General features: G+C 35.0%; 1 protein-coding gene across 1 annotated transcript; it reads left to right on the top strand.

Annotated features, from left to right (window-relative positions):
* Positions 1–405: 405 nt before the first annotated feature.
* On the top strand, positions 406–8,135 carry FUT9 (fucosyltransferase 9; the record flags this gene model as incomplete). The annotated part of the gene is made up of 2 exons (XM_080806169.1): positions 406–482; positions 7,048–8,135. The coding sequence occupies exon 2, from the start codon at positions 7,056–7,058 to the stop codon at positions 8,133–8,135; it is 1,080 nt and encodes a 359-aa protein (XP_080662295.1). The 5' UTR covers positions 406–482; positions 7,048–7,055.
* Positions 8,136–26,440: the final 18,305 nt, after the last annotated feature.

Genomic DNA, 26,440 nt, shown 5'->3' with positions numbered 1-26,440 from the left:
CATAACAAAAACAAACAACCCAAAAAATAAATAAAACTAGGCAATTCAAAATATGAACATTCAGGGTAGGATTCAGAAGACTTTCACAGAATCCATATTGATATCATGACACCAAACCTCATAATGAGTATGTGGGGAACACCACTGTTCTTTGAATCTGACCAAACAGATAAGTAATAGCTCAGTTAAATACCACCTACAAATACCTAAATTCTGGATGGCGTCTACAGCTTAACATAAAATGAAGAGATGGTTTGCTGTTTTGAGAATTTATATAGAGTTTTATTTTATTTTATTTTATTTTAAAGATTTTATTTATTTATTTGACAGACAGAGATCACAAGTAGGCAGAGAGGCAGGTAGAGAGAGAGGAGGAAGCAGGCTCCCCGCTGAGCAGAGAGCCGCATGTGGGGCTCGATCCCAGGACCCTGGGATCATGACCTGAGCCAAAGACAGAGGCTTTAACCCACTGAGCCGCCCAGGTGCCCCTAGAGTTGTTTTTTTTAAATCCAAATAATTATGGATATATTTTGAAGGATTCTAGGTATACACTTCCTAACCTGCATGAAGAAAAAAAGAGGAGGTGAGATAATTAGTTGGGTTTTTGATTGTTTCCTTGGTTAGGGTTTATTTTGTTGTGGTTGTTTGCTTGGATTTGTTTGTTTCAAGTAATAAAAACAATTATAATTGAAACAGACAAGAAGGAAATTATTGCAAGTTTATGGAGTAGTTCTTAGAACTGAAGGAATAGCTGAAGAGGCAAGCCCAGGAAGGCAGGATCCCAAGCAGATCCTTGGATGCAGGTAGCCGAGTTTATATAATTATCTTGTAAGGAAGCCCTACTGTGGTTAATCAGCTCCAACATTTTCCATCCTGACCCTTCTACTCAAGTTTCCAAGTCCAAGAGTCAGAGTTTGAATGAGCTGGATTCTCTGCCCAATGTGGGTTAGGAAAGGGGGAAATAACATTCTCTGCAGTCCCAAAGATTGTATACAGGAGGGGGGAGGTAATATCCCAATAGGAAATTAGGGTGTTATTATCAGAAGAAGGGAGATTAATCCAGACACTATAAACTAACAAATATCTGCTATAGAATCCTTTACATATAATATGCTCATGGAGTAACCTTTTGTAAAAAGTGTGACTCCATGAACTATTGAAAGACCATGTTTAAATTCATTAGAAATTGTATATTATATATTTATCCAAAATTTATTAATAATGAGTTATGTTTTGAACTTAGAGGAGATTGTGTGTGTGTTTGTTGTTAGAAATGGTAATAATTTGCATAGACGTAAGAAGGATTTATTATTCCAGAAGAATTTCAGCAATGGTGAGAGCTCGGATTCTTGACTGCAACAGAGAGTAATAACATAATAGCAACCACTTACATAGCGCTTTCTCTGGTCCAGCCACTATCAAAAGCACTTTACAAATTTTATTATAACAGGGAAGAAGTCACAATGAATGACAATCACTTATTTTCTTTAACTATTTCTAACTTAATTTGTCCATGATCCATTCCTTGGAGGCTGGTCTGAACTAATCTGAAGATGCCTAAGTGGATCGAAAGTTCTGTTTCTTTATGTGGATGAAAAGTCTTACCATTTTGGGAATGCGCTCATTGTGCACCCACACAACAAATAGAGAAGAGGTGTATTACACAACGATTGGCAAACATGTTGACTCAGGACCTCCGGAGGGCATAGGGAAGCTCTCTTCCAGCCCCACATGCCTGCTACTGTGAGCCGGAGAGGTGGGTTGAAGAATCAGGGGGTGGCTGCTATCTAGGAGTGAAGTCCAAAGGGGCAAGTTAAAGCCCAACTGTCCTCTTCTGTCTTGTAAGTTTCAGGCAGGTATTGAATTCTGTTCTAAATATACCCATTTCTTTCAGTGTAAAGTAAGGATTCAACACACGCGCGTGCACAGACACTCACAGACCAAAAACTTAAAGTAGAATTACCATTCCTTAGAGAAGCCTCTTAATTCACTTTGTTTTCACATTTTTTTCTCCCTAATACCTTGAAGCATATTCATGATGTGAGAATCATGCTTGAACCTCTTCTATTCCAGGCTCCCTTCTGTTCTTTAACTCTCAGTGGAGTATTCCTAAGGCGTGACACTGAAGGTAGTCCCTTAATAGAAAGCAGAATTGTATGCACACCAAGTCCCATCAAGTTACGTTTTTACAAAAGATTCTGTTAGTTATTAATGCTGATGTCTTTATATTCTTTTATGGTACTTGAGACTATCAAAAATAACTGAGAAGTTTTCATTACACTATTTATGGTTATAATTTGCTTTATGCTATAAATGTATTGCTCTCTCTAGTGAGAGCTAAAGTGACATGGCTATGGGTGCTTTAAAAATAGGTTGTATCAATTAACAGTTCAAGATGTGTTGGGTATCCAACTGAATTTTAGTTATGAGAAGTAAGTTTAAAGGTTCCTGTCAAGGGGATGTCAATTAGGCTCCAAGAGGCAAACTTTCCTGACAGTTTCTGTACAAAGCAGGGGTTACTGAGTAACTGCCCCTACTTTTCAGAAATTGACCCCGACAGCAATGAAAAGCTGAGAGGAAAGGTGTGCAGAGAGTTAACAAAATGAACCCCAATACAAAATGTCCAGGAAGCAGAAAAACTGAGAGGCCTGCAGTGAAAGGAGCATTGTGTCTTGCCTAGTGACTTTTTTTCCCCTCATTTTTTCCTCATTTTGTTTTTTTTCCTCATTTTCCTCATTTTTTTCCTCATTTTTTTCCCTCATTTCCTGCCAAAAAGAGTCATGAAATTAAAGTATACTAGATAGATGCCAACTTTGACATATGACAAAGGCAAAGCTAGGAGATTTTGCTCATTTAGTGGTAGAAATATCTGTATCCCAACTGTGATGGTAGTTACTTTCTGAAAGTATACATGTTAAATGCACAAAGAAAGCAACTAAGTATCTATTTCTTCATTCACACTTGGCTCATTTTTGCTTATCTAGTTACCTAGCATTTTACCTTGCACAGGGTAGGGACTAGGCAATCCACCCACTCATTCATGCAACATATGTAGCATTTATTAAACACCTACTGTATTCTGGTGATGAGGATAAAGCGGTGAAGAAAGAAAGGCCTTCATAGGGCTTGCATTCTGGTTATTACGTTCTCTAGCTGCAGCCTGGAGAATCAGTGAACATAAAATGTAGTGCTCATGACTCAAACTAGAACCAATGACCTGGGTTTGTTTGAAAGTGTGCTCTGCCACTTCTGAACTGGGTAACCCTGGGCAAGTTTCTTAACCATTAGAAGCCTCAGTTTCTTTATCAATAAAATGGGATGACAATGAGGTAATACGTGTGTGTGTGTGTGTGTGTGTGTGTGTGTGTGTGTTAACATAAGTGCTAAGATCAATGTTTGACACTAGAAAGTATCATATAAGTGTCAGGTGTTCTTGTTAAAGGAAATTGCTCGAAATTTAATGCATGGATAAGTAGTCCTCAATTATAAAGTGTAGAGGCCAGAGAAACCAAGACAATAAAACCAGAAGTGTCAAATGCACCTAAATAGACAATTGATGCTTATATTACTTGTTCAAAGAAGATTGTAGAAGGCAAGAAAGAGTATAACTCAATGGTTAAGCTAGTTGCATATATCTCTGACCCTCAGTTTTTTTGTTGTTTTTTTTTTTTTTTTTTAAGATTTTATTTATTTATTTGAGAGAGAGCATGAGCAGTGGGAGGGTCAGAGGGAGAAGCAGAACTCCCCAGTGAGCAGGGACTGGGACCTGGGGCTTAATCCCAGGACCCTGGGATCATGACCTGAACCAAAGGCAGACATTTAACCAACTGAACCACCCAGGCACCCCAGACTTCAGTTTGTTTTTTTTTTTTCATCAAAGGTGATAAAAGACTTTCTTCATAGAGGTTCTGTGAGGATTAAAGGAAATGATGTGCACAAAGTGCTCTGCACAGGACCTAGCTGAGAATGAGCATTTACTGAACAGGAGCTATTTAAGTTGTAACTTATTGCAATGAATTGACATCATTTATTTAGTTATTGCCATTGTATTTCAATTCAAAAAGGACTTAAGGAAACTTTTTCAATGAGAACATTTCTCTCTCTCTCTCTCTCTCTCTCTCTTTTTTTCCTTGTTCTTTTGAGAAAGAGAGAGAGAGTGTGTGAATGAGTGGAGGGAAGGGGCAGAAGGAGAGATAAAGAGGGAGATAGAGAATCTTAAGGGGGCTCCAGACACAGTGTGGAGCTCAACGCAGGGCTCAATCTCACAACCCTGAGATCGTGACCAGAGCTGAAATCAAGAGTCACATGCTTACCTGACTGAGCCACCCCAGCACCCTATCAATGAAAACATTTCTAAATACCATTAAACATTGGTCTTACAGGAGAAAAACACTTCATTGCTCAGTCAAATCATGTATGTTAAAGGTTAGTACTATTACTCCATTAAAAAAGAGATCTTTCTAGTAACTTTTCTCAGAGTCTAGAAATAGATTATCCAACCAGTCAAATTTATAAAGTAGGATCAAATATACATGAACCTACATAAACCTACTCTTGAATTGTGTCATAATATATTTTAATTCTCTTTGTTGCTCAATGTTTGTATCTGTTCATAAGTGAAATAGACCTTTTTAACTTTTTATATTTCCTTTTAGTAATAGGTTAATAATTGACTTCATGTAATGAGTTAAGCTTTTTTTTTGTTTTCTATATTTTTAAAATATGACAGTAGTATTCTCTATTTATTGAACAATTGATATCACTCCTATAAAGCCACCTAGGTCTACTGTTTGTTTTCAATTATCGTTTATCAATTCCACTTCATTAACTGCTATTTGTTTAATAAGAAATTCTCATTAAAATTGGCATTTTTCTATTTGTACAGATATATAACCATCCATTTCATCAGTTTTTCAAAATTCATGAATATAAAATTACTCCATATAGTCATTTCTTATTTTTTTCTGTTGCATAATCATTTGCTCTTTTTTTATATTTAAACTGAATTTCTTTAAAAAAAATAATTTCCTTTTTTCATGATTATTCTTGTGTGAAGTTTGTCTCTGGATTTTTTTTTAGTTTTATTGAGTTATAATTCACATGTAACATTATATTAGTGTAAGCAGTACAACATAATGATTTGATATATGTCTATATTACAAAATGATTACTACTATAAGTTTAGTTAATTCATCACTTCACACAGTTACATGTGGTATTATCAGTCTTCTCAAATTTCTGCTTTCAATTTCAATGATTTCAATCCTTATCTTAATTTTTTACTTCTTATTTCTTTAGCTTTGGCCCATTGTTCTCTGTCCAGCTTGTTCAGTTGGCAATTTTGTTAACTAATTTCCCCCAAATGTGCAAAGCTGTAAATTTCCTTTAAATAAAGTACTGTTTTAGCCACATTCCACAAAATCTGACATGTAGAGTCAACAATGTCATTTAGTTCTAAATATCTAAGATTTCTTTCATATTCCTTTCTATTTTCTCCATAGCTCAGGAGTTAATTAATAGTTTCTGAACATATTTGGTAGACACTTTTTTTATTTTCCTTTTGTTATTGACTGGATGGGGCTGAAGCTAAATTTGATGATTAGTCTCAGTCCTTGATTCTAATAATTCTCTTCTGGGAATGCTCCAGGATATAATATCCAGAATCTTTGGATTCATAAAATCAAGGGAACTACATAGGCTATGTCATATGCTTTAAGAAAAGCTGCATAACAGCAAAAAAAAAAAAAAAAGTGATTTTTTTTAAATGTTCACATAAATTTAGGTAATTAAAGAACAATTTCTCCCTTTTTTTCTGGAAAGAAACTGCTCATGCTTGTACACTAGCTTTTGATCAAGATTTTAAAATATTTTAATGAATCTGAAATGATAGACCACATTATTTTGGTGAGAAGAATCATGAATTTCAGAGGATCAGTAAGAATTTGATCAAAAGACAGTTTGCAAACATATTACATATTTTATCTTTGTGTTCATATTCATAAGAAGACATGAATGTCAAAGAGGAAAAACCTTGAAGACTCTTCCATTAAAAACAAATCAAAAAGCCTTAATTCATCTTTTTAGCTGCAATCTGCTATAATTCACAAGATCAATATTGTCCTCCATGAAACACAATTCTTTTCTTTTGAGAATCCATTTATTTTTATTATACTAATATCATTTTAATGCTAAGAAAAACTTTTTTTAATGCCCTGATACCACATGAGAATGTTTTTCTAATGCTGCTATAGCATTTTATTATCACAACCTAGTAGATCTTGGGTGTACTAAGAGATTATTAAAAGTAAATAAGAAAAATTGTAAGAAAAAATAAATATTAAAAATTAAAAAAGAAAAAAAATTAAAAAAGATATTTTAATTTCCCAAATTTTTGTACCTGTGTACTTACTTAAAAGCAAAACAAAACAAATAACAGATATCAAACCAAGAGCTGCCACTTCTTATAAGAGATCCCTTGTGATGCATTTTTGGCAGTGAAGATGAGCTTATATGAAAAAACCAAAACAAAAGTTTTTCTTTAAAAATTTTGGTTTTCTACTGAATTCCATCTGAACTGCAAAGTTATATTACAATCTCAAAAATGCATTAGTAAATAATTGTAGTAATTATATATAATTAATAATAGTCATATAAACTAAGGAATGGTTTCAGATCTGAAAGTACAAAAAATTTTAGTCATACCCTTGGTGATGCCAGTCTTTGTGCCAGCTTTCTAGAAACAAATAAAATAACAGGTAAGGATGGCATTGAAAACAAATGTGACCCAGCTTGAAGATATGCGGGCAGACTCGTAACAAATTCTGACTCATAATTTATGGAGTTCAAGGGAAGGTGCCTTTGAAAGGCAGTTTCTTGGCTTAATAAAAGCTCCATTTCTCTAATGGTTTAGTAACACTAAAAAAGGAAAATGCAACTGATTTTGTGATTAAGTGTATTTTGAAATACATCACCCGTTAACCTCAAATTGTATTTTATGATTAGCTCTTCATCGCTACCTCTACCTACCTCCATCTTTCTCTTTCACAGAAAAAATTATGACATCAGCATCCAAAGGAATTCTCCGCCCATTTTTAATCGTCTGCATTATCCTGGGCTGCTTTATGGCATGTCTGCTCATTTACATCAAGCCTACCAACAGCTGGATCTTCAGTCCAATGGAGTCAGCCAGCTCAGTGCTGAAAATGAAAAACTTCTTCTCCACCAAAACTGATTATTTTAATGAAACTACTATCCTGATTTGGGTGTGGCCATTTGGGCAGACCTTTGACCTTACATCTTGCCAAGCAATGTTCAACATCCAAGGATGCCATCTCACAACAGACCGTTCCCTGTACAACAAATCTCATGCAGTTCTGATCCATCACCGAGACATCAGTTGGGATCTGACTAACTTACCTCAGCAGGCTAGGCCACCCTTCCAGAAATGGATTTGGATGAATTTGGAATCACCAACTCACACGCCCCAAAAAAGTGGCATTGAGCACCTGTTCAACTTGACTCTCACTTACCGCCGCGACTCAGATATCCAAGTGCCTTACGGCTTCTTGACGGTGAGCACAAACCCCTTCGTGTTTGAAGTGCCAAGCAAAGAGAAGTTAGTGTGCTGGGTTGTAAGTAACTGGAACCCTGAGCACGCCAGGGTCAAGTATTACAATGAGCTAAGCAAAAGCATTGAAATCCATACCTATGGGCAAGCATTTGGAGAGTATGTGAATGATAAAAATTTGATTCCTACCATATCTACTTGCAAATTCTATCTTTCTTTTGAAAACTCAATCCACAAAGATTACATCACAGAAAAGCTCTATAATGCTTTTTTAGCTGGCTCTGTACCTGTTGTTCTGGGGCCATCTAGGGAAAATTATGAGAATTATATTCCAGCAGATTCATTCATTCATGTGGAAGATTATAACTCTCCCAGTGAGCTAGCCAAGTATCTAAAGGAAGTTGACAAAAACAATAAGTTATACCTTAGTTACTTTAACTGGAGGAAGGATTTCACAGTGAATCTCCCACGATTTTGGGAATCACATGCATGCTTGGCTTGTGATCACGTGAAAAGGCATCAAGAATACAAATCTGTTGGTAATTTAGAGAAATGGTTTTGGAATTAAAGTTTTCCATCATTTGCACACTTGGAAAAATTATTTTGATGAGCTATCATCCAAGTTTTGAGGATAAGAAGAGAGACGACAGCATTCTGCTTTTGTGTCACAATTTATTTTTATCACTCTCTCTTGGGTAACGTGTACACTTTGATGGAGATTTCTGAGAGCTCAGCACTAGCAATCACTCCCTTTGGTTTTAAATTATCCTGTATATACCTAATTATGTGCACTGAAAATTAATTTATTCTTTGCTACCATTTGTAAACATTGTTTTTCACATTTTGGTAGTTGTTTGTAATGTACATTCGTGATATGATTGTTGTTTCTACATTGGTCAGCTGTTTAAGCTATTTGGGAGATGACAATGCACATCTTAAAATATGAAATATTTTCACTAAATACCATGATCTCTAGTTCCAAGTTTGCCTAATATAACAAAGGAAAGGTATTTGTAACTGAGTTCTAACCTCTTTGACTTCAAAGTGAACAAAGTGTGTAACTGTCTCTATTAGATATACTTTTTACCTGCTTACCACATTTTTTGTGAAGGGAGAATTATTCATGTAGTGAATAAAAAAGATAGTGAAGCAGAACTGTTTTTTTCAGGAAGGTATTAGACTTTTCATTTATTATCATTAAGCAGTCTTGCAAATGCAGCCACTTGTTCTCAAGATCTTGAGTTAAATTGTTCAAGTATTTCTAAATATCCAATTTGGGGGGATTTGTAGAACTTGGGAAATAATCCTGAAAATACATAAGAATATCTAGGATAGTTCTCTTCCCGATCCTTACACTTATTATTATAATAAAACAAATAATTTCCTCAAATAACAAAGGATAAAATGTGTATAGATACAAATCGTATTTACAAGTGGTACATTTATGTATAATCTTGAATAACATAAAAATTTAAAATATTTTTTCCAAGCCCCAATATTTAAGTTTCATTTTACCCTCTGGACAAATAAATAGACAAAACATTTTAAAGATTTGCTCTCACATTACAAGAACCTAAATGAAATTATCATTAAAGTGTTGTATGGGAGATACTAAACATAATAAAGTGGGGATCTATAGAAAATACACAATTCTAATCCAGAGTACGATCTCAATGCACATTTATTGAATGAACAAATGAATGTCATTGAAAATCATGAGAAAATTTTTGTTTGTTTCAAGAAAGTGACAGTTCTAGCATAGAAATATTAACTGGAGATGATGTTTTATATTTCATTTTCATAATTATTCATATATATAGCACATGTGACCATGGCCCTCACAGCTTTACAGAACCAAAATAAACTTGCCACTACACTAAGTTCTTGGAAAATTCATCCCTGAACCTGCAGTTGTATACAACAGTTTTCCTCTGTAAGGTTAAGAGCTGGATATAAGCAGAGATTAGTAGGTGAAAAAAGATGAGATGTTAAGGATTCTTCAAGAAAAACATGTCCCAAAAGAATCTTTAATGACTATTCCATTCAGGCCAAAAACCCATCAAAGGAACTGGAGTGTTCTGATGACATCCTTTTGGATCTAGTTGTGACGTATTCTAATAGTCCTGTTACATGTTAACATTAGTAGAATACAATACAAATCCACCATCTTCTACATCAAATGGAAGTTAGATAGAGACAAACCTGAGTTCAGTAAGACATATGTCCATTGCCCCAGACTGCCTTGTGTGGGACTGAGCTCTCTGGAGCTCTAGGGGGAGTGGAGCAGAGGAAGATTCTGGCACGAGATGAAGGACTGTTTGATCCTCAGGTTCATTTCTTTACCCGTGTCAAACGGGCATGTTGTGTCAGGCAATGCCCTAATCAGAGATAAAGACGAACAAGTTACCGTCACTGCCCTACAGGAGCTTACAGTTAAGTGGAGAGATACACGAAAGCTTTCCTGGAGTCTGTGTTAATGCACGTACTCCTCTCAATGGAGTTTATATGAGTCACTGTTGATTTAGTGAAAATAAGATAGCAAATTTTCCCAGTTGCTCAGGGATTTGACATATTTCTGAGCTGCAAACTTTGTTTACTCATTTGACCTGATGTAGGTTCCCTCCATGTTATGTCTTCTAACACATCACATCAAGAAGTGGTGTGTCTGTGTGGATGCCCTCGTAGATAAAGACAAATCTCACCTATGTTTATTTCATCAGGTTAAAAAGTCTAATTCATACATTTACACTGACTCTGTCATCCTTTTCTCATCCTACAAAAAGTGTAGTGTTCTAAATGGGTTGCATGACCAACATGTTTAGAAAGCACCTGCTTTCCTCAAAAGCAGTGAAGCATTCAGTGTCTTGACAACCCATCTTGGCTGTGGTTGGCACTCATGATTTCAAAGAACTAAGAAACCTGGGGGCATCACCTCTCTTGCCAAATATGAATTTGGCCTCTTTTTTAGACTGAGTATAATCACATGCTGATAATATGACTCAAGCCAAGGCAATAATATTATGTCACTAACTGACACATCTATATATTGAAAACCCATTACCAGGTCCCAGAAGAATAACTTTTCTGAATTTGAAGTGCCAAAATGAATGAGTCAACTTAGCCCATCAGTTCTGGGAGTATTTATTTGTAAGTTTTAGGGATAGATGGTATTATAGCAATGTTTACAAATCAATCCCTTGATTCTACTTATGGATTAACCAGATCCAGAAATAACATTTATTCAAGAAATATGTTCACACACACACACACACACACACAGCTAGTGACAATTCCAAGACTGGAATGTAAGGGTGGCCTATCTCTCAATTCTATGTTATTTTTCATTGTATTCTCATCTAACCGTAAACGTATGTCTCAATTCATAAAAATGTGAATGCCTTATTGCTCTAATTAAGGCCTATGGAATGGTACACTCTATGTGGAAACACTTTGACTTTTGAAAAAAGTATATAGTAAATAACAAATCAAACTTGTTAGCATTCTGTTTTAAATATTTTAGGAGATGAGCTTTAGCAGAAGGAAATGGATTTTGACTACATTTTAAGTGAAATGTGACCCTCAAAGATGGTGTATGGTTCTGAGGCACTCCATTAATAAATACCATGTATTGCAATTCTTTTAAAGGAATCTCCTGGTGAAAGATATGGATTCAACAAAATTAGCTTGCTTTTGGTTATAAAAACAAATAATTATGCCAGGGGATAAACTGTGGATATAAAAGCAGAATAGACAACTTAAAAAGTTTTGTTCCAAATTATAAAAAATCTTCAATGGTCTGAATATTAAATGTTAATTATTATAGGCCTTACTAGTAAGAATATGTAAATATTATTATAGGTCTTCTTTGTAAGAATATATACTGAATTCTCCATATCCAACAGTATTAAACTCCTAAAAAAAAAAAAAAGACATGACAGTCATATTATATGACAGCCATAAATTTTAGAAGTAGAGACTGGAAAAAAAATTATCTTAGTGGGAAACCAACATCAGCTTAAAATTTTGCACTCACTACATGTCTTGATAATCCTAGAATGTGCAGAAATGCTTTCTGTTGTGAGGGCTTAGAAAGCTCAGAGCACTTGATGTATAAAGTGACAGAATATTTAGGAATTATTTGCTGAGGCTTTAAATTCTTGCCTCCAATTGGAGGTTAAATATGCTAAGAATAGGAAATTATACAATTGATATCTTTTTGATTGCCTATTTTCAAACTAGATTCCATGAGTCTTAAGGTAATGCCTTTGCCTTTGTCTAGAAAATGTCTTTGCGTGAAGTAATGTTACCAAAACAAGGTTTAGGTCCTTACATTATGACCTTGTGACTTTTTGACCTTAACCATACCTTTGAGTTCCCTTGAACTCTGATATCATTTAGGGGAGCTTCTTAACAAATTAATTACAATTGAGCTGTTAAAAACTTCAGGATCTTAAAGATAAGCACAGTGCCCATCACAGAGAAGGATCTCAACAAATATTTGTTCAATGAATAAAGAAATTGTATTGGAGGTCATGCAGAATTTTATTAAAGTGTGATAACAGTTCTAGCTTATTGGTACCAGTTAGAGATTATGTTTTATATTTATTTCTTTGGTCAATTTACTGACTGGATGCAAAGGAAGTCTTTATGTCCTTCCAATCTTCCTGCATCCTAGCAACCCAAAAGAAGTAACATTTCAAGAAAGATTTTAAAGGATTTGGAACTTGTTAACATTCTATTCCAATATGAACACCAACTGTTTCTAATAGGAAAGACAATTAGTATTTGAGGAGAATATAAAGTGCGAGCACTGTGAAGAACACATATTTATTACCAAACTATGCACAGAGGAAAATGCAGTTTCTTTCCCACCTAACTGCACTCCTTTGTACTGCAAACATCAGTCAGTTAAGATGATATTTTTTTCTAGATGTCTCTCATCTAAAGATTTTGTAGCATTTTGCAAATGGGTAAGCTCAACTACAATCCAAAGTGTTCTCCCTCTCAGTAATTCATATTGAATGCATCCATATTCATAAGCATTATACAGAGCAGTTAACAGAACAAAAATGAGAGAGAGTCTGCTAAACCAGACAATGCTAGGCTGGGTTATTGGTTCAACAAACTCATTTTCAGAAATCCAGCTAACCTCTCCGGACCTCGTTGTTTGCAAGGCTCCTTCTGGCGTTGTTACTCTCTCGTCTAAGATCTAAACCGACAATATGCATGTATTTTCAAATGAAATTTCAATGACCATATCATTTTTTGAAGGTCAATATTTCAAATGGATGTCCCTCTTACTTCTCTGAATAGACATTTAAAGTGTAAAACAGATTATTTCAGCTAATATATGGAAAGAACCTAACCCTGTGCTTAGAATATAGCAAGTGCTCAATTAACTGAACTTCTTCCTTTAAGTCCTTCCCCTTCGTTCTCTACCTCGCCTTTTGTAATTCATATACTCATGACTCACGGAGACCTTAATTGCCTACAGAAAACCAACCATATAATGAGTATTATTTTAAAATGTTATAGATTTTTCTATATCATCCACATTCTTATTACAATAATCTAAAACTTTTTTTTAATCAATGCAAAAGTTTCAAGGAGGCAGTGGAGGCACACTGCAAATCCCCAGATGACAATGAAACAGGGAGCCTCATTTGAGTAAGCCAGATTGAATATATCCAAACAATTTAGTTATTCTTAATTCATAGTTACCATATGTTTTTCATTTGATCTACTTTGAAAATATTGTAAAGAATTAAAAAAAAAATCTCTCCAATGTCAGCTGTCTTTGTCAATGTAACTGAAAAGCCTGATTCCTGGGTCACCACACCCGGAATCACCAGAGGTATTTATGAATAATACTGATTCTTTGACCCTGCTCAGGCAATTCTTTCTGAACAAGTCCAAAAAAAAAAAAAAAACCCAAAAAACAAAAAACATGCTTTTAATATACTTCCTAAGTTAGTCTGTTTCACGCTGTAGTTGATAAACCATCCTAACTTAGCCAGTGGTTCTCGAACACACACATGTCTTTGGAATTTCCCGGGTCAACTGCATAAGAATCATTTGGAAAAATATTAATAATATGCAGTTTCTGATTCTCTGGGTCTGAAATGGGAGCTGGAATCTGTATTTTAAAAATTTCCCCGGATAGTTCTGATGTGCTGTCAGGTTGGAGGTCTGTGTCATAACCACCTATAAAATGGAGTATATTCTGAACTGATATAAGCTAATGTCTTTAATTCACTTGGGATCATCCTGGATATGACAGTAAAGTGTTTCTCTACTTTAAGAGCCAAGAGACTCTATTTGCCTAATTATTTCATGCATGAGCATGGTGCTGGCTAACTAATCGCTCAATTTGGGGCAGTCTCCAAATCTTCTTTTAAGTTGTGGGTGGTTTATAGCAGTATTTCTCAGGCCTAGACGCATGTATGGATCACTTGGAGAGGATTTAAAATTGTGGACTCCCAAACTCCATCTCCAGAGATTTGATCTGAATGGTTTGAAATGGGACCCAGAGACCAACAATTGTAAAGACACCTTAGATGACACTAATGTGGAGCCATCTCTGGGAACCAACAGTGTACACAAAAGACCTGCTCAATTCTTGGCCTGGAGGTATTATTAGGAAAAGAAAAGTTTATATATCTTGAAAAAATATCTCTCATTCTCTTTTTAGGTTCTAAATGCATGTTTATATTTTGCAATACGAAAATTGGACTATCCAATTACTAAGATCCTTACAGCCACAAACTTTTATGCTTCTGTGATCTGCTAATCCAATGTATATGTTTAAGAGAACCTATTTTCTATGTCCCAAAGCCCTTGCTTGATGGGTGGAAAAGTAATTTGCTATTGGCGTATAGCAATGAGCTAGCTGTAGCACATGGAGTTTGGGTGACCACAGATTTACAACTGACTCTCAGTTCTGCCACTCCCTAACTGTAGACAGGCTACCTGACTCCTCTTGGCCTCAGATTTTGTATCTATGAAGTGGAGGTAGCAGATTCCCGATGTGTCTGTGTGCATGTGTCTGTGTGCGCGTGTGTGTGTGTGTGTGCATGGACAAATGAAATAACATATAAGTGAATAGATACTGTGTTCAAATTTACAATCACTTATTATAACAAAATATCACTGTAAGGAATTCAAAACTACTTCCAAATTTCAGTTCTAAACTGAAAATGTTAAGCAGACAGCTTTTAAGAATCATTGCAAATTTAAATAAGCCAAAGGAATAATCTTCAGAAGAAAAGAAACAAATAAATATAGTGTGGAAGCATGCATTCACATCTTCTATAATGACTCAGTAATGGAAGGGGGAGTACATAGGCATTATTTGACTTACTAAACACATACACCATTTCTTAAAATAATTGGAACCCAAGCAAGCCTAATTTCCCCTCCCTGTTATGAGCAATCAGTAAATTAACGGTCAATTTAGCTTATTATTAGTTGGCATAGCTTATGTCACAGAATGGAATAGAAGGAAGATTCTCCGAGGTGATTTGCTGGTAAAGACACGGGTCCCCAAATATTCAGCAACCTGACTTCATCTACCACATCAGCTCAGCGGCAGAGTCAGGTAATGACCTAAGTTAGGAAGCAGAATCAAGTCTTCATCTACTTTTCCTAAAGTTAAAAAATTCTAAAAGTCCCTTTAAAATGGGAGAATATAAATTCAATAAACATGTATGTATTTGTTTAGTGGTGCAGAAATAAAATAATTCCTAGCCAGACTGTGATTAAGACTGCTCTAATTGCATAATAAATAAAAATTTGACACAAATAACCTCAACTGTTCATTTGCACACTTTCTAAGTTGTACTTTAATAAAACAAAAAAAGCAAACATAAATGTTTTACACTGATGTGTCAGAAATGAATAATATTCAAAATAGTATTTTTAAGCAGTTCCCAATCGTCTCACTTTATTTTTTTTTAAGATTTTTATTTATTTATTTGACAGACAGAGATCACAGGTAGACAGAGAGGCAGGCAGAGAGAGAGGAAGGGAAGCAGGCTCCCCACTGAGCAGAGAGCCCGACGTGGGGCTCAATCCCAGGACCCTGAGACCATGACCTGAGCTGAAGGCAGAGGCTTTAACCCACTGAGCCACCCAGTAGCCTCCCCAATTGTCTCACTTTAAAGAACATTAGAAATGTTTATTTCAGAGACATGTTTATTTCAGATGCAATGTTAGAAAACTTCAAAAATTAAATTAGTCTTCTGAATCATCTGGCAAACAAATTATTGAATTAGTTGTATACATAAAGTATGTTACATTAGAGCTTGCTGGAGTTTTGCTATAAAAAACAAATATAAATTATGTCTGAAAAACTCTGAGAGTGATTTTTTCAGAGGTATGTTAACTCTGGTGACTCTTACTGCACATTTTGCATTCCATTTTGATTAATGGAAGGAGATAGAAAAGCAGGTTCACAGACATGGTACCCAGACTAAATCAACAAGCTGGTGCTACTCATTATGCAAGAAATATGCACGAGAGTTACAAGACTGCATCCCCCTTCTCGGATTGGCCTCATTAGCCACCTCCAGTCCCTCAGATGAGACAATCCTGAAGAGGCCATCCTTGTCCAAGGCCAGATTGCAAGAAGAGAGCTCACTGTCATCTAGGACAGGATATGTGTCTCCAGGGACTACAATGAGATCCAGGCCTGCCACACATTGGTTTTCTTCTTTAAGAGCTTTGAACAGACTGAGAATATCTGGTTCAATGTAAAAGTAGGAGCAGTCCCCTTTTTATATAATAGATGGCCTATCTCAAATATTTTACTTAGTATTCAAAAATAATGAATTGAAGGACAAAGAGTATTGTACTTGAGACCAGAAGTTCACTGACAATGAAAAAACAATCATTTAGCTTGCAGATCCTTTACATTCAAATCAATGAGAGCTCTTGGGCTGGAAGATGTAGCATTGGAAATGGAGATAGAAAAACATAGTGAAAATAATGACATCTTTTTTTACTCTTAAATTACTTATTCATGTGCACCTTTCCCCCTCTTTTCTCCTTTTTTTTTTTTAAATTTAAGGTTGGATTTTGTAGGAATCAGGATTAGTGGAGTAATTGTGACAATATAAAAATGCCATTTTCATAAATAGTACATAAGATGAAGGTAAAAAAAGAGTGTTTGCTGGAGGAAATGCAACTGGTCAGAATTACCTGAGTGAAATTATTGAGATTAATCATCTTCATTGGAATAATGTAGTTTATTCTGAAACTGAATCAACCTGTGTGTATAAGAGAGGTTTTTAAAGGGAAAAAGTGAAGGAAGATCTAACAAGTTTCAATGTAGATTCCAGCTTACAAAGCTGCAGAAAGGAGGAAGAGAGTAGTAAACTAAGGATTAGAACCCAAGTTCCAGGTGGTGCAATTGATTGCATGATTCACTAGCTTTTCTGGGCCACTGACTTCTCATCAGTCAATAGTGTGGTGGACTTTCCATTAGAGCCAACTGGGAAGTGCTTATTAGATCTTGATTTTTTTGATTAGACAGTCTGGTTTAGTTAGCCTGGCACAGAGCATGGGCTGCCATATACTCTTCTAGAATTTTCCTTCTTTCCTTTTCGGTCTCTTCCATGTGGCCAGGTCACTGTTCTGGGAGCCATAAGAAAGAAGAGAAAATAGTTACCAAGCAGTTTCTATAATTTCTATAATTCTACTATAATTCTAATTAAATGGTTGCTAAAAAAGAAAGCTGCAGTGAAGTTTATATACTTTCTCTCGTCTCCTCAAAAACACACATACAGACACACATAAGCCTACACTTTTTTCTATGTAGTTCAAGTGTAACTTTGAATAAAACAATGTGCACTCAAGTAAAGAAGGTCAAAACTATCATGGTGAAACAAAATGTGCCAATTCTAGCCAATATGTGAATTGTAAGGGTCAGTAATCCATAAATTACTTGGGTGGTAATTGTATGTTTTATTAATGTAATGTGATTTTGCACTATTGTACTATCATATTTAAGCAGACTCTTAAAAATACTCTGAAACCTAAATGCCAAATGTACAGCTTATAGTTCTTGTTATTTCTGATAAGGATTTACTTGCATTGTGCTAATAGTTGTTTAATGCTATTAAGTTCATGTATGTGTAAAATTGCAATGCAGACCCCATAGGGTTATTGTAAGCACACTAATTAGTCATCTGGATTTTTATAGATAAAATCACACATTGATCAGAAACCACTTTTCTACTTATTTTTTTGTAGAGTATTTTTTCACACTTGAAAAGACACGATTATTTTATATCAAACATCAGCTTTTCTTTAAAATCTTATTTTAGTAGCCAGTGCATGTTTGAAATAAAATGTGTTAGAAATTATATAAAGATATTAAGGTTGTGTTATATTAGATGAAAAAATGCATGCCCTTGGTGAATCATGCAACTTTGGGGGAGGGGGACATTTACACTGCCAACTCATACATAGGCTTTGTCCCAGTCTGTGTGCATGATTCACGTCTTTCAAAAAGTTCTTTTTAAACTTGAGTAAAGTGAAAATGTTATTCTTAGTGCTAATGAGCCAATAGAAAATGTTGCTTTGCTTTTTTTTAACTGGGCAACATAATGTGGTAAAATCCCCTCACCCCCAATTTTCTTCTTAAAGTCTCTTGTTGGCAATAAAATAAAACAAATAAAATCATTTGTTGGCAAATGATACAATTTACTGCATAGAAATTTACTATTATAAAAGCATGAAGATATGAAAAATATCATCTTCATCAGTTCCATACTATGAACACAATATTCTGGCAGCTTTTTCTACAATCAAGAAGAGTGTGTCTTTTTTCTTTTTACACTGCCAAAATCAGTATTACTGCCAGGGGTGGTGGGGAGGGATGTGGGAGCAGAAAACACTTGAGGCCAGGTCTGCACAACACTAAATTGGGCAATAATATAGAATATCCAGGCAGTGTTAACAGCCAATCAGTGTACTTGGTAGAGCAGGGAGGAAAAATATTTTTCTCGGTAACTTGGGTGATTAGGGGGAAAAAATGCATAGAAAATACGCATTTTGGCCGCAAAGACCAGGCCTCTACATGCTGATAATTTGCAATAGTCTTTGGGAACAGAAATTATGCCATTTGGTGAAGTTTTGTTCATGTTTTTATTTTTCTTTGGTGTTCTTCAGGAAATATACTTGTGCTTTTGAAAGGGCTTAATTCCAAACAGATAATATATGTGGACCAATGACCACTTCCCAAATGAAATTAGTCATTCATCATAATATAGTAAGGCTAGAAATAGCACTTGGTGACTTAAAACATCAATATAAGCATTTATAAGCATTTATACTGTTGGAAGGTAATTTTATTGCTATGTTATTAAAACAGTAGGGATTCTATTTATACATTTATTTATTTATTTATTTACAGAAGTTTGGTTCATTCAAGTTCAATTTTAACTGCTTCAGTGAAGTTAGTATAACAGTAAGAAAAGTTGAGTCTAGCTACTATTCCAAGTGAAAATCATGCAACTGAGTCTTGCTACAACCTGGAGGAAAGCATTAATCCAAACGTTGAGTAGCCAGTCCTGGCAGTATGGAGGCCACCTTCACTGACCAGGATGTTGTATGTGTATGGCATTCAGCAAACAACTGATCTGGGCTCTTAGTTTGCTACCATATTGCTCCCTTCATCAATTCAACTTGTAAATAACATAACATGTTATGGCAGCTAAGCAAATATTTTAATAAGCCATGCAAGGCAAAACGCCATAGAAAATCTGTATATTCAGCTATTTGAAGAACTTGCATTTTCCACAAATTAAACTGGAGATGTCATTTGAAATTTCCTTCCCTTAAAAATGCCATCGTAATGTGGATTTCTGGCCCATTGATGTCTTTCTGGGTTTATAAATATATGGTGTATTTGGTATAGTTATAATTTTTTGAAATTTTGTTCAGCAATTAATAGTGACTTCAGTGATCTGTGCTAAGATCCCAAGGCAGAAATAAATGTATAAAGGGTTTGAGCCTGTATGTGTAAGGAGAATTCTCTTTCTTCAATCATATTTCCTATATTCAATGTAAGCACTTCACTGATTTACCACTGGAGTTATTCCTTAGATGTGTAAATAATGATGTTCTATTCAGGCTTAATGAATTCCTGTACTGTGAATATTTAAAATAAAAGAATTCAATTAAATGTGCAATAGTTAGTGCTGGTTATTTATAATACTTACATTCAAAATCATTCACTTTAGAAGATTCATTTCGACTTACATGCAAAATATATACAGGATTCCCTGTATATACTGAGTTAAAATTTAAAAACAAATATATCTTAGAGATTATACATTTATTGCAGATACTAAATCAAAAAATGGCAGTCAGTGTGCATATGTAAACTGTTCTACACTAGTTTGTTTCCTTACTTTTGCATTGCTTGGGAATGAAATTAGATCCATTAATGTTTTGTGCTTATGTGTGGGGAATAGGAGAATCTTCCCTACTCTTGATTCTGCTTTGATCCTGGCTTGAAAGATGCCTCACTGTACATTTTCAATTCTCTATTACTCTGCATATTCTCCCGATTGTTTTTACTCGAGTATATTGAATCAACAATTACCAGTAGCCTAAATTTCCAAGTGTATATATCCATTTTGAACTTCTCTCTTCAGCCATATACCTCTAACTTCCAATTGTCTGTTGTCACCTCTTTTCCTACAGACCTATTGCCTTGGATAGCCCACTAGGAAAGGTGTTTTACACCCACATCCCTTCTAATCTTTCATGTACTTAATGACACTATTAAAAACTATGTTGCACAAGTCAAAAATTTTGAAATAATTCTTGATTATTTCCCTTCCTTTTCCCTACATTTACTTGACATGAACTGTCTCATACATATGTCCCCTTTCTCCTATATCACTATTCTTGCCCCATTCAGTCATTGGGGTTCTCAACATCCTACCTAGACTAAAGCAATAATTTCTTAAAGGCTTGGAAATCATCTCTCTATACTACTACCAGTGAGAAAAACAAAGTAAAGGTGATAAGAAGACAGAATTCAACTATAGTGTTGATCAGCCAATAATTTTTTCAAAAAGTCATGCACTTGTTAGGATCTTCCCTTGGTTAATCATTGTTTCCAAAATATATTCTGCAATTGGTAACAAGTTGCATACACTTCTTTATATTTTGGCTTCTACCAATTTTTCTAAGCTTTTCCCTTGTGATGCTCTGTCATGTTTGCTCTCTGTGATAGTTCCCACACCATCCGGATTCCAGGCCATTTTTCTGCCCAGTGAACCCTCAGCATCCTGAAGATTACACTCAAAGGTCACATCTCCTGTGATGCAAATATATTCCATATTTAAAATCTATTTCAGAAGTTTCAAAGTCAAGACAGAAGGTAAGGACATCAGCATTCTCACGGAAGAAGTGAGCTGTGAAACAGTCCTTGAAAAAGAATTTAATTGGACAATCTGAGAGGATATGTGGATAGATCTTGCAATGGAAATATGAACAAAGTCTTGGAGGCAGGATAAGTTAAATAAACCTGGCTGATTTTAGTGGTATGTCCATTAAGAATAACATTAGGTAAAGCATTAGAATGTTGAAAAAAAGGCCAGAATATGGAGTGCTTGACACTTAAACTGACAAATACAGACTAGGCTCTTAAACTGACAATTACAGACTAGGCTGGTTGGTTTAAAATGATTTATACTTCAGTGTGATATAAAGTCATTGAAAATTTACAAGCAGATACACAACGTGAGCAAAGCCACAATGCACTTTTCAAAAACTAAATCGTGAAAACATGGAAACAAGCATCATAATATCTTACCCGCCCTCCTGGTCAATTTCAGTGGGTTGTAATGAATAGGATCTCTCTTTAGCTGAAGAGAGGTCATGTAATGTGGTGGCTTCAAGTGTCTGGGTTTTAGAGCAAGACGCCCACATTCAACTCAGCTCTCTCACTACCAACTCTGTGGCTTTGGGAAGGTCATTTATTTCTCTTCACCCCTGTTTCCACTCATGGAAGACAAGCATAATAACACTTTACTTACAGGATCGCTTTGATGATTAAATGAAAGATGTATAACAGTATCTGACAAAGTAAGTACTCAGTATCTCTTAGCTATTATTTACAAGGAACACAAACATTTTCCTAAACATTTTTTCAGTTCTTCCATTATCTGTTAAACTGTATTGTTCTAAAAATATATTGTTTTTGTTGAAGTATTCTATCTCCAAATTACTACTCTGTTGATGGGTAGACAGAGAAAGAGGTTTTCATCACAGAGAAAAGTCAGAGAGCATGACTGGATGTATCCTAGAGACAGAAAGAAAACTGAATGTTTGATAACCTACTCTCAGTAGCCAGGTGCTCTGAAACAAACAGACAAAAATTCCTTGTAGAGCAGACTCTGTTTTGTGAATTATCATATCCAAAGTATCCAAAAGTATACTTTGGATATGTGGTATCCACAAATATGTTTGGTATACATATAATATACCAAAGTATATGGTATACTTTGGATACCATATCCAAAGTATCCAAAGTATCCAAAGTAAGCTGGTGAATGGTAACTCAGAATGTATCATATTAATAAGCAGTCTGGCAAGCTTCCTTGAGTGTAGAACCAGCTTGAGGGAAGCTGGCAATATCTTTCTGAATAGGAAATTCAGTTTTGCACTCTAACACTGAAAGTGGACTTCTAATTTTTTTTTTAAATACCTTTAACAATGGATATGTTGCCATAAGTCAACAAGGCAATCAGTCTAATTCCCAGAAACTGGCGGGGCCATGAATCCCTACAACACATAGTTCTGTGAAAAAAGAGCAAATATATTATTTCTCAAGGTTAAGCATCCCTTTGGGATTGCCAGACTGTACCATAATATAAAATATTAAGCCCAGAAATCAATAGCTAGACCTAAAACTTGGGTTTTAATTATACAAATCATAATTCAAGTACAAAATACTATTTTTAGAGTTTATGAGCTTAGAAGTACAAGAAAACATTTGCATGACCATTTGGCCATTCATTAAATTTGTCAACATATGTTATTTATTTTAGTAAATGATCATGTTTGCAGATGATCATTCTGCATCTGAACACTGCATCAAATATGTTCCCTAAATCTATGTCCCAAATTAGACAAGTTTCAAACATTCATTCTTTGTGGTTTTCATTGGATAAAATTCGGGTAAATGATCAAAAACATTTGAAAAAATGCTTCACAAAAATATTCATCTTTTGAATAAAACACTTTCATATAATAAAGTGCCTGGGATGTCCGTAAGTAAAGGACGTTGTTTACTCTTATTTAACTCAGCAGTTCCTAACTATATTTCATCATAGAAATGCTGTTTTTCTATCATGCTGATTTACATCACATAAAAGTAGTGGTCAAAGTAATACTCTGAAAAATGTTGCTCTAGGGCCAGCTACTTTTTGCTCTAATGCAACTTGGGATCAATATCACTGGACACCAGATTCTGATGGGTCCTTCTCAATACCTGCCTTTGCTACAGGATTGTGATGCAGCTTTGTCTGGCCTGCATTGAAGATACGGGGGGACTCCAGATTCACATTCCATGCCCATCCTGGAAATTGAGAGTTCTCTCCAGAGGATATCCAGTCAGCAGCACAGTCAGAACATCTGATCTTCTTCAGGATTTCTAGTCTAGATGCTCTAATTAGAACTAACTGAAGCTCCGAATAGTTTCATTAGTTATTTGCCAAAACACTTCAGTCCATCCAATTCCGTTATTAGATTACCTAATAAAACTATTTCCCTCATAAGTTTCATTTAATGATCAAGAAAACTGAAAGATCATCTTATATCTTCAGATTTGTGGATGTTGAAAGAAGGAAAACACTAATCCTGACCTTGGTACAAAGCACATTGACAACAGTGATTTCAATTAAGCAAAATTCTTGATCCTGTTCCTTTTCTCCCCCTTACCCTAATAATCTCAAGGCTCAAGTGCCTTTCAGATATGATCTTATTAGCTTTAATGAGACAGAACAAACTATAGAGAGAAACTGAGACCTAGAAACAGTTCTGCCAACTGAAACAGGGCAGCTAAAAGGCAGATGCAAGTTTTAGATATAAAAGAAAGTTCATTCCAGTACCTAAAACATTATGTGATTTCCACAGGCTGGGGCAACAGACAACAAATGATAGTTCAGGACCAGGGAAATTATTAGAACAGGGCAGAGGAAGGAGTAAATACATCTCCAAACCGGGAGGCAGAACATGGCACAGAAGGCAGGAGCAGATGTCTGGAAGAAGAGAGTGAAGGAGGAATGGCTGGAGTCCCCCTTGTCTGAGAGAAGGCTTGTAAAGACCAGGTTTGTATTCTGTGGAGACCAGAAGAAACATGGCATCAGGGACTCAGAAGACTGGACCAAAGGAGGAACTCAGAAGCTCAGTGAACAGAATGGATACCAGAGGTGAAAACACCATTGAGTCTCTAGCCGTTCCTTAAAAACCCTGATCAATTTTGATAAGTCTCTGAGCTTATCTAGATCATGATTTAAATGTTACTAACAAGAAAAGAAAGCTAGGAACTATAAATTTCCAAAAATCTGCAGTTTAGCAATCTGGTCAAGTAATTTACATTTTTTGGCTCGTAGAGACACTCAGAGGGCAAACATTTATTCCAGCAAAGATACAGACAAATATTGGTGAGAGTTTTGAGAACTACACTCTCATCAACTCTCTTCTGATGAGCTCTTTCTCAAAGAAATAGCTTTTAACTGTTTACTCCTAGAGAAGAATTAACTCTGCTGGAGTTATGTTTTTACCCAAAGAGCCACATAAGAGATAAACAGAAAAGTGTTGATCAAAAGCAAAATAATCTACAATATTTACCAAATTTTTCTATTATGACATAAAATTTTTATTCTCTGCACTAAAATATACTTTAGGAGATAATTTTTTTTTAAATCTTTGTCTTCAAACTAAGCAAGAAGATAATACAAAAAAAATATTTTCCTCACTTCGGGAGCAGGAAAAAGTAAACAGTATCAATATAATAATCATTATTTTAGTGTAAAATCACTCAACTGTCTTTTCTATCTGTATGTCTACATGGATATGTGCACAGGATAGTGTTAATTTCTTAATGCAGCCTTTAAGAATTGTATTTCCATTTTTAAATTCTAAAAATCTTCACAACTTAGAAAGTGGCTGTCCAAATCTATTTCTAAAATGGTAAATCATAAGATTATATCTTCAATCAGATCGAGAAATAAAAATACTAATGTACCTCTTAACCAATACTTTGAAAACTGTAGAATCAATGTTTAGAATATCCAGTGAATGAAATCACAATAATATAATTTTCAATCAGTCTGAAATTTAAAATTCATTTTGGCATCCTAAACCCTCAGTGGTAACTTAATCATGTGAAATATGCAGACAGAAGCCTTTATGAAATATGCAGACAGTAACAGTAGCCACTGATTTTATGTTACAGTATTTATTTCACCGGGATTCTTCAGAAAACTTCATACAGCTTTTGCAATTAATCAGCTGTGGAGTCTATATACTAGGTGATTTCATAATCTATACTCTCCTTATAGCCAGTATAAACTGATGGCAAAATTATTTCCAATTTGGAAATAATTCACAATAAATAATTATTATATTAATTCACAATAATTATTATATTAATTAATAATTCACTTTCTTAATTCATAAAATTTGCCTTAGAGTCCTAGCATTTCATTTGTTTCAGTTAAAATTTTCTAACCAATTCCTTATGAACCAGTCCTATTATGACCTATTTATTAAATTTAAATGCAAAATACAAAATTCTCCATTTCATTAAAATAGATTAAGCTAGCATATTAATAATCTCTGTTGACCCTATCTTGACTTTAATATTAAAGCTATTTTCTGACTTCCAACTTTTAAACACGATGCATATATATATCATGTTTCTAAGGCTCTAAATAAAGAGTAAGTTTTTTTAAGTTCATAGCTATTTGTCAAATATAGTTAAAATAAATCCCAAGTTTGTATTGATTTATTGATTGATGCTTTTAAAATATGAGAAGAATTTGAGATTTTACCAAGTTTTTTTGTTGCAATAAAATTTGAGGTATTTTTATTAAAATTGAGGTATTTCTGGAGAAAATGGTAATAAGATAAATCAACAGGGGCTAAAGTAAGCCAAAGGAAAACATAATGAAAGCATTCTGAAGTGTGGTTTAGAGAACTCACAGTGCCAAGCGTCTTGAGAGTGGGACGAGGAACGGGAAAACCTGCGGGAACTTCCAACAGCGCCCCCCGGGATGCGAGTTTGTCTTCGGTGAGTATGGCTGCCTGGTATGTTTGTCAAGATGGGCGGGTCTGTGTTTCTGTATGTTCATCTGTGTGGATGGGTATGTGTCTTGTATGAGAGAGTGAGGGGGGGTCATTTTCCTTCTCTTGTCTTCATGCTTTATTCTTCTCTCTGGGCAGATAAGATCGTAGGGCACCTCAGTATACCTGGAGGGAAAAGAAAACTCCTCCAGCTAAGGTTTACAGTTTGGATCCAAGTATAAGCAGGAATTCACTGGCTGTTTCCTACTTGGATTAGCTATCCCCTCTGCAGGTGAGTGCTCAGAGATAAAAACTGATCCATCTGGGCAGACTTCCCTAAAAAGGCTGTTATATCAAAAATCTTTGTAGCAGTCCCCCAAAATCTCTAACAAATCTCATAGTGATCCCAATAGTTCTTACTCCAAAACAAGTCCTGTGGTCAGGATTTATATGATAATAATAATATTAATAATAAACAATTGTCAGTAACTTATTATTAAATATATTAACCATATCAATTAGGTGGATAAATATTTCCTAATAATTATAATGTAATTATTAGTT

The sequence above is a fragment of the Martes martes genome (assembly GCF_963455335.1).
Source record: "Martes martes genome assembly, chromosome: 6".
Lineage (NCBI taxonomy): Eukaryota > Metazoa > Chordata > Mammalia > Carnivora > Mustelidae > Martes > Martes martes.
Note: the sequence above shows the minus strand (reverse complement) of the source record. Positions and strands in the feature narration are given on the sequence as shown.